This window comes from Mus caroli, unplaced genomic scaffold, assembly GCF_978045245.1.
Source record: "Mus caroli unplaced genomic scaffold, Mus_caroli_1 scaffold_19, whole genome shotgun sequence".
Taxonomy (NCBI): domain Eukaryota; kingdom Metazoa; phylum Chordata; class Mammalia; order Rodentia; family Muridae; genus Mus; species Mus caroli.
The window spans coordinates 64,759,131-64,769,131 of record NW_028227274.1 but is presented as its reverse complement, the minus strand read 5'-3'; the positions used below and the strand labels follow the sequence as shown (position 1 = coordinate 64,769,131).

At 43.5% G+C, this 10,001-nt stretch overlaps 1 protein-coding gene across 1 annotated transcript; it reads right to left on the bottom strand.

Moving 5' to 3' along the window:
- Nucleotides 1–713: 713 nt before the first annotated feature.
- On the bottom strand, nt 714–7,844 carry Pmaip1 (phorbol-12-myristate-13-acetate-induced protein 1). Its single transcript, XM_021151063.2, has 3 exons — nt 7,639–7,844; nt 5,475–5,630; nt 714–2,996 (listed from the first exon to the last, which is right to left on the bottom strand). Exons 1-3 carry the CDS (start codon nt 7,688–7,690, stop codon nt 2,893–2,895), a joined length of 312 nt encoding a protein of 103 aa, XP_021006722.1. The 5' UTR covers nt 7,691–7,844; the 3' UTR covers nt 714–2,892.
- Between the last annotated feature and the right edge of the window lie 2,157 nt (nt 7,845–10,001).

The window sequence follows — 10,001 nt, the reverse complement described above, 5'->3', positions numbered from 1 at the left end:
GCCCTGGAGTCCAGTGCTCGAGGTGGGAGGCCTGAGACCCCTCAGCCAGCTAGTTCACTGAGATCCTGTTTTTAAAGAAGGGGCTGGCTAAGTGGGTAAAATCGTTAGCTAGCTGCATACACTGTGAAGGAGCACCATCTCCTGAAAGCTGTCCTGTGGACCAACAATATGGCTTAGCTGATAACAGCATCTGCAGCCAAGACATTGAGTTCCCTCCCTGGGATCCACAAAGTAGAGAGGACATGTTTGTCCTTGGACCTCCACACATAGGACCACACACATACAAACAGGTAAATGTTGTATTCCAGCCTACAGCACAAACACCAATGCATGTGAATACCCCACACACATGTAATAATATTTTTAAAAATGTGAAGAGTAGCTATTGACTGATAGACACCTTCCCAAACATACACATGCACTCAAACACACCTACAGTACACTGGATGTCTGGTAATGTAAGTGTCAGTTAAAATAGATTAATAAGGGGGCTGGTGAGATGGCTCAGCAGTTAAGAGCACTGACTGCTCTTCCGGAGGTCCTGAGTTCAAATCCCAGCAACCACATGGTGGCTCACAACCACCCATAATGAGATCTGAAGGCAGCTACAGTGTACTTATGTATAATAAATAAATAAAATCTTTATTTAAAAAAGATTAGTAAATTTCCTAATTTACATAAAACACACAGAAAGACCAGTGGCATTTTTCAACAGTTACTTTAGTATCAACTTTTATTTAATAGTTGCGGCTACAATATCAGTCTTCAGAAGCATACATATAAATATAGTCACAGACCATAAATACCCATTGGGCAAGATATCTACTTTCAGGAAAACAAAACAAAACAAAACAAAAACAAAAAAACTTCAAAGTAAACAACCTTAATGCTGAGGCCCACTAGCTACTGAGGTAACTTCATCCAAAGTGACAAGCCATATGACACCCTTCCCACGGTCACAAAGGGACCCTTGTCTCCAAACAAAAATGAAACGGATACACATGCTGAAAGTAAACACAAATATTTAAAGTATAAATAGGTAAAAATAAATATTATTCCTGGTAAAACTCAATTGTGAGATTCTTCCTCAAAAAATTTTGGGACAGTTTTTAGTTTTAGTCAACTGATAAATCAAACGTTGTTTATGGGCTTAGTTTCAATACATGGACACCCCGGGGAAAGATCACAGTTATTAGCATATCCCATCACTTCTGGTAGGCATCAAGACCTTGTGGTCAGAACAAGCAACATTGTCATATATACATCAATTGTAGTCACCTCACGGTGGGAAAGAACAGAACTCATTTCTGGTTTTCACCCTCAAACAAATTGGCCCTTTTCTCATCTCCCACCCCCTTTCCCCATTGGTTCACTTTGACTTTGGTCAAAAATAAAGAGAGGCACCTGGGATATGTAATATCCATGTTTTTGATAAAATACCATTTCCTGCCTTTTAAAGCTCAATTCTGTTTCTGTTCTCACTTTGAAAATCTCTTCAGCCCTTGATTGCTTGTTTCCATGTCTTGGCTGATACAGAGTAAAAAACAAAACAAAACAAAACAAAACAACCCAGAAGTACAGATGTCCCTTCAGCAGACAGATCAACACCTTTGTGTACTTTCCCAGGAGTGGGACAGCTGCATTTAAGGTGGTTCATTTCTTATCTATTATAGAACCGTTTTACAAAATAACAGTCCTACCTTACAGTACTAATAAAAATATACAAAAAGTCCTTACTCTGCTTGTTAGCTTTCACTTCCAGTAACAGGCAAACCCAGAGAGTCTAAGATGATCATCGTATGATGGTTTTCATTTACTCTGAATCACGTATCTGCTGGCCACCTGCCTTCGGGGAATGTCTACTCAAGTCTCTTGCCTCTCTCTGTTAACCTAACCTGACTGATCTGCTATTAAGCAGTCTGAGTGTCACATTTATAGACCAAATTAAAAATGAAACTTTAAACCCAGTGATGCTGGCACTCACCTTTAATCCCAGCACCCGGGAGGCAAAGGCAGGTGGAGTTTGAAGCCAGCCTGGTCTACAGAGGGAGTTCCAGGATGGTCAGGGCTACACAGAGGAAAGGAACCCTGTCTCCAAAAAACAAAAACAAGCGAGGGGAGGTGGAGGGAAAATACTCTAAGAAATACCTGTGACAGGTTACCAAATTTTAGAAACTTCTCATGAATCTTTTCCTAAATTTTAATTGTGTCAACTTTTAAAAGTTTGTTTTTAAAACTTTTCTCGGATTATATAAAATCCAAACTCTGTTTTTATCACATACTATTCAATCTGTAAGAGTTTGACTGGCACCTACTGACATTACTATATTTCCAATTTCCCCCACTTACTTGGTAATCTCCCCATATTCTCCAGTTAATGCTTACAATAACACTCGTAAGAGTCATCTAAACAGACACAATCCAGTTAAGTTTGTAGTGACCTATGAAATCAGTTTTCACTAGAACATTCAGTGTTATACAGTACATTGTTCTGGAGTTGTCAAAAAGCAATCCCAAACGACCGCCCCCATACAATGTAACCACTAGCCATACCCCGTCTATTATTCTTGACAACAGCCTTTGGCAAAAACACCGGAACAACTCTAGAAAGATAGACTATTACTAGTTACTTCCCTAGCTCCATGACTCTTCAAAAAAAATTAATAAAAGTAAAAACAAGCGTGGTTTCACGTTATCACATCTCAAAGAACGATTTCTGAAAACTTTCCCAAAGAAAATCATTTCTATCTCCTTCATCATCCCTGCTCAGGGAACCAAAAGCAAGCGAGCGTTTCTCTCATCACATCACAATCCATCCAATACCAGACATTTCCATCAACCGGTGGAACTTCCTTCCTGGGAGGTCCCTTCTTGCAAAAGCTTTGGAAGAACTCAGGTTACTAAATTGAAGAGCTTGGAAATCAAATTCAGAAGTTTCTGCCGTAAATTCACTTTGTCCCCAATTCTCCGGAGTTGAGCACACTCGTCCTTCAAGTCTGAAAGAGAGTTAGACATAGATGTTAAGTTCAACAACCCTAAGCCTCAACTGTAGACCAGTAAGAGTTAATACATAACCCAAGTGAAAGGCACACCTCAGACACTTCGGTGACTTTACTGCGCCTGACTTTCCCAACAAGGTAATATAAACACACATGGGTCAGGTAAGGGTATAGGAATTTGCTTTGTTTTGTTTAGCTTTTTTTTTTTAAGCACCCCGAATGAGGTCAGTTCTCTTCCAAATATAGAAATTATATGTATTAAAAACTTACCAGCTGTGCCATTAGTCAGCCCTTAGCCGTCCGTCTCCCATGATGTCATCCCTCTCTCTTTTATGGTTGGGTAGGGGACAAAAGTCAAATTCCAATCTCTTGTGATATTTTCAGGTAGACCTGACCTTCCAATGGCAGTATATTCTAGCTGCATGCTTCCCTCCCTCACAGCAGGTTAATAAACATAATCTTTAGAAACTTTTTCTTTTTTTCTTTTTAAAAGATTTTATTTATTTGTTTTATACATATGATTAGTATGCTGTATTTGTCTTCAGACACACCAGAAGAGGGCATCTGATCCCATTACAGATGGTTGTGATTCACCATGTGGTTGCTGGGAATTGAACTCAGGACCCCTGAAAGAACAGTCAGTGTTCTTAACTCCTGAGCCATCTCTCCAGCCTTAGAAACTCTTTTTTTCCCCCATAAGAATCATAAAATCTCATTGTGAAGTTGGAGTTTTATTTTTTGACTTAAAGTAAAGTCTTCTGGCTTAACAAACCTGCAGTGTGGCTGATAATCTTAAATTCCCAATCCTGCCTCTGCTTCCAAGTGTTGTGTGCACAGAACTGCCTGGCTTCCTAAAATAATTTTGAAATTTACATTTTGAGGCAGGCCAGTTTATTTCTACAAGCCCAGTCTGTCTCAATCCATTGTCTTTATTTATTTTTTTTTTTAAAGATTTATTTATTTTATGTGAATACACTGTCACCTTGTTCAGACACACCAGAAGAGGGCATCAGATCCCATTATAGATGGTTGTGAACCACCATGTAGTTACTGGGAATCAAACTCAGGACCTCTGGAAAAGCAGTCAGTGCTCTTTACAGTGCCCAGTCCATTGTCTTTATGGAGAAGAGTAAAGAAGAAAGTTTGGGGGCTGGTGAGATGGCTCAGTGGGTAAGAGCACCCGACTGCTCTTCCGAAGGTCCAGAGTTCAGATCCCAGCAACCACATGGTGGCTCACAACCATCCGCAACAAGATCTGACTTCCTCTTCTGGAATGTCTGAAGACAGCTACAGTGTACTTACATATATTAATAAAATAAATCTTTAAAAAAAAAAAAAAAAAAAAAAAAAAAAAAGAAAGTTTGGTTTGTGTATTGATCATTATTCCCATATTTTCTTTGAACTGAAGTAATTAGCTGGATGTTATTAAGAAAAATAATATGTGTGTGCCTTTGATCCCAGCACTTAGGAGACAGAGGCAGGGAGATCTCTGTGTTCAAGGCCTGCCTACAGAACTAGTTCCAGGACAGCCAGGAATACATGAAAACACCCTGTCTCAAAAAGCAAACAATGGAGATGACAGCTGAAGATGTGAGCAGTTGACAACTGCTTGCCTAAACTCAATGTCATCTTCCACTACATAAACTGGTTCAAGGACAGCTTGTACTTTAATGAGACCCTATCCAAAAACAAAACAAAACAAAAAAGAAAAAACCTCCCTCTCTTTGAGATAAAACAAACAAAACAAACACGGCAGCAGTCATGAGTAAAAAAAATCTAGACAGGTAGTCAGGACTTCTCCCATCAAGCAAGCACCAGAGAGCAGACCTGGGGCCAATTAATCCCCCGTCCCACTAGTTCTGTAACACTTTCTCAGCCCACCTACTGGGCTAAGAAATGAAAGACCAAAAAGGCTGCGGAAAATGTCTGATAAAACAGCAATTCTGACCTACAGATTTCTAACTCCTAAAAGCAGATGACGGCAGATCTTTGATGAGACTCACAAAAAAGGGCAGGATGCAAAAAAGAATTCATTCCCACCTGTTAGAGCCCCAATCCTTCCCAAGACCTTTCCAACCGCAGACAGTTAAAATGCTAACTAAAGAGGAAGACCTCCTGGGTTCCAGAATTCAGGCACCCCAGTGGGGTGTCCTTAAACAGCCTGAGGGGAAGAACTACGGGTTAGTCCTTGGGGTGGGGACATTCACAGTGACAAGTCAGCTGAGCTGAGCTCCCAGCGGCGACCTCGGACAGCTCCCCAATGGCTGCCAGTGACTCTCTAGGGTAGCCGCCAGGCCTCCCCACCCCCACCCCTGTGGAGGTGAGCAACCTGCAGAGAAAAGAAGCCTAACTAACATGCAAGCTGCTGCTTCGAGAACTTTCTTACAGTGTTCCTAAGGCACGCGCCAGGCGGGCACGAGCTCCAACGGACTATGCCGGGCCTCCTCCGCAGCCCAGCAGCGCCCGGACCCTTACCTGCTGGCACCCCGGTTGGGCTTGGGCTCCTCATCCTGCTCTTTTGCGACTTCCCAGGCATCTGCGCCAGAAGCACAGTTATGTCCGGTGCACTCCACGTGCAATACACTTTGTCTCCAATCTTCCTGAGTTGAGCTACTAACTCAGGCGGTAGCTCTGAAAAAGAAACACCTGAAAATTAACATTGAAAGCAATCCTACTCGCAAATTAGCACATCCTAGGATGCTTCTTGGGTGCACCCACACACCAATAAAAAACGAATAGAGACAAATCACTTTAACCAACCCGAGGTCTCTCTTTTATCACTTAAGACTGACCAGGGAACAGAAGTCAATTTCTAAAAACGAGTCATTTAAAGTAGATCTGTTTTCCCAATAGGAATGTGTCATTGCCCATTTATGTCCTCCTTAAAAAACTTATTTCCCCATTTAAAAAAGAACTCATAAAATTTACTATAATAGTTCAGTTCTTTAAATGATTTTCTACAAGCCTACTCTGTACAAATTCATCACACCTATAGAAAAGCAGAAAAGTTCATTTCATGTCTTACTTTCTAGAAACTAGACATTCTAATAGCTGGAATTGACTAAATATTAAGAATCACCGTCGCAAGTAAAATTAACATGCAATCGTCTACTTTTAAAAAATATTTCAAGGACCAATTTTGGTTGTTCTGGTACCCCTCAAGACTATGACCAAAAATTATGAATACAAATTTAAAAAAAGCTGGTCTGTTTTGTAACCAAGATACCTGCTGTTTAGACTGCCAGTGAACTCGAAGTACATAGTAAAGCAAGCTCTTAAACCTATTTTTGGATAAATTTCCATAATGTATTTTGGATAAGATTCCATAATGTATCATGTTTTAATGAGTTCCAGGGTCAAATATTTTCAGAAATATTCACAAAACACTCTTTAGGGTGTAACGTACTAAACGCAGCACACCAATCGAGAAATCCTGATTTCTATGAGCAATTAGTACTTTCTCAAAAGGGAGAAAGCAAAAAGCAGTTCAGAGATTCCAGGGCCACAGACATTCTGGACAATTGCTCTACCCAGTCTTACTACCTTGATCTGGGAGGAAGAACTAATTTTTTTCAGCCGGTCTCACTATGTGACAGAGAGCGGCCTTAAACTATACCAGTCCCGGCTAATTCTACTGTCTCAACGTCCTGAGCGCTGGGGTTAGGGACAGGTACGCCCGGCAACGTATTTTTATTGGAACTACACATTCACTACTTGACCTCGAGACACTCAGCTGCTCTTTAAATCTGTCTAGCAATGCCATGCTCTTGTTGGACCTTCCAGAAACAATGGTCTGAACCACCACCCTCACACCGGCAAGATACCGTTTAGGCATTGCCCGCTGGCCTTATAAAACAATAACCGAGTATGCCCCGCAGTTATTTCCGGACAAGAGTCTTGCAATTCCTTAGCAGGTGCCTGCCACCATGGATCATGATTTATAAAAAAACAGAGGGGTGGGGGCGACCCTCAACAGTTACAGAAAACTGCATGTAAGCGATTGTAAAAGAGTTGGTGGGTCAAAGACTCCAGGACCAAATTCTATTCTCCTGGATCTCCCTCCCTCCGGATCCCAATCCGGACAGTTAAAAGCTTTTCAATACCAGCGTCTCACTCCCACGCTTCCATGGGTTCAGGGCATGAGCGCTGGAAGGGTTCGAAATGTGAACACTACTTTTCTTGGTGTTGGAGAGGTGGCGTGGGGATCGTGATGAAGGGGGCTCTCAAAGATGGCCTGGGGAGGAAGAGGGCCTGTCAGGGAAGCGCTAGGCCGAGAGGCCTCTCCCACCCCCACCTGTCGCTAAAACCATCTTCCAGGCCACTGCCTGCACCTGTATATTTTTCTCTCCTCTCGGTCCCTGGTAGAGCAATCAGAGACCCATGAATCAGACGGGAATCCGGCCTAAAATGCACCTGCATCCCAATGATACGCTGGACTGGACTCTCCCAGAGGCCCGCAGTCTCCGTAGAAGCCCCTGAAGAACTTTCTAGACCAGTCGAAGTCACGAGCCCGGGAGCCGATTTGGCCCGAACATGTAGGCGAGTACATTCTAGCCCGAGCCCCGAAGGGCTGAACCGTCCCGAGTATGACCTCAACCCCATCCCTGCCTGGGTGTCCGCGGGCCGAACTGCTAGGTACCTGCCCGCGTTGGGTTCACTGGCGCGTTCCGACGCGCCTTTCTCCCGGGCATCTCAGAAACGCCGCGGCGATCTCCGCTGCGCACGGGAGACTAAGGTCCCCAATCTGGGCTCTGGGGCTCCTCCAAGACTCGGGCTGCGCGAGATGAATCGCGAGTGCCGCGAGCCAGACGCACCGAGCTTCGGTAGTCAGCACCAGCGCTGGAATCCTCTCTGTTCCGGCGCCCCAAGCCAGCTCTCGCCTTTTATCTGGACTTCTCCGGTGACGTCATGTGACGACAGCCCGCCCGTGTCCCCGCCCCTTCGAACGGCGGCGGCGCGGGAACCGAGCGAAGTGGAGCAGGTCCCGAGACGCCCCCGAGCGCAACTTGCCGGGGCAAGCCTCGGATCGCCGCGGCGCCGACCTACGGCGGAGGGCGCAAGGAGGACGAGTCCTGCTCAACCCCCAAATTGCTTTCTTTAAAAAAGGAAGGTGGGAGGGAAACATCAACCCTTGAGAGATCGTGTCCATTGCTGGGGCAGTGGCGCCGGTCAGGAGTGGCTAAGAAATTCTTACTGGGAAGAAAGTTGGGGGTGGGGTGGGGTGGGGTGGGGCCAGGCGCCTCGACTTTATTATTCTTCGCCAATTAGGGACGAATGTAAACAACCCCAGAAAGGAAGAGGGAAGGGGAAACTTTTCTAATTCTAAAATGTGGTTCGTTCCAAGGAAGTGAAAAAACGAAGTCTTTAATGGTAGACGTCATTTGAGAAGAGTCCCAAGTTCGAGTACAAAATTAAACTGTGGAAAAGTTGAGTAGTGACTTGTGACTTGTTAAGATAAAAGAGGAGATGGTGTCAGCCCTAGGCAGAAGCGTTCGGGTGTGGCTCAGGGCTTCGGGGCCAGACTGGGATTGATGAAAAGCTGAGGACATTTCCTCTGGATGGGTTGATACAGCCCCAAGAAGGGACCACCTTCATCTACGATGGATCCAGATCCTTTGTGGAGGAAGGAATATGATATCGCTGGGAACAGAAACTTCCTTGAGCACTGTCTGGAGCTTGGAGGCCTTCATGATAAAGATTTGAGTTTGCATTTTGTCGTCCCGTTCTCAACCTGGCTCTGGGAAGTTTGGTCACTTTTAAAATGCAGAAATAAATTGATAGTGATTAAATCGCCCAAATTCTCCTAGGCAGACAGCAACGCCCTTCTGAATTGAACCCATGCAGGCCCACTGGGGACAAATGCTAGGACTCACTGTTCTCAAAAAATGGTGTTGCTTTATTTTGCATTTTATATTGCTCTGCATGGTGCAGACTCTCCAAGTTCAACACAGGCAGCTGCATAGAAGCCGAGAAGTGTTCGAGTTGTTCACACAAGTTTAAGCTCAGATTGTTGGGGTCTCTTGGAAAATGAGCTCCAGTTACTCAGACTTCATTTTCTAAAATAGCCACGTAGTAAAGTTAGCAGAGTGGGAGCCACCGGATTAGAGGGATTTGGAGGTCCCCAACTCCCGCTGCTTGTCGTCCTTGTTTACATTCGATGGTTCCTGTATGTTCCTCGGCCTGCTTGTTTTCCTTAAGTCATTCCATCTGCACGAACTAGCAAATATTTATTTATTACTTGGCCCTAGAGGACTCAGAGACAACATAGAGAGAGTGAGCTAAACTACTCGGGCTTAGCAGCTTTGTTTTAAAGCTGATGTTGGATGTTTCTCAGTGTGGTAAATTCGGAGGAGCATGTACAAAACAGATTATCACTTACAAGAGTTTCAGACGGCTAGATGGATGGATGGGTGGATGGACGGATGGATGGGTGGGTGCATGGATCGATGGATAGATGGACAGAAATTGTGTTCCTCAAATCCCTCCGGAAGCTTACACTGACTTCCTTAGTTCATCAGAACGCCGTTAATTTATTGATTGCATCAACTAAGAAACCTAAGTTTAAACCCCAGGCCCTGAGATGTAATCAGTACACAGACAGTGAGAAAGGCAAATCATAACATTGCTTACCCACAAAAGTCTTGCCTGGGGCAATCCTATCTCCTGTCATTTTTTCATAACAAAAAGATCTTTGATCCATCCAGGACACAAACCTTTGTACAAAATCTTTATCTTTACCAGAATTACAAATTCTAATTAAAGAAAAAAAAAGAAGATGATGAAAAAATAAAGGAAGGGATTTGATTCGAGTACACTTTAGAGAGGGTCAAAACAGGCCATTGATGGATGATGTTTTTTTAAGAATTCAGAGTTAAAATTGTTGAAAAAAAAATTTTTTTTTGGTTTACTTTTCTAGGAACAGAATTAGAAGCCAAGTGTGAAAAGCCTGTGTACCTCATAAAATACCCTTATATGTTTGCCTTGCAAAAATATTAATCCTGG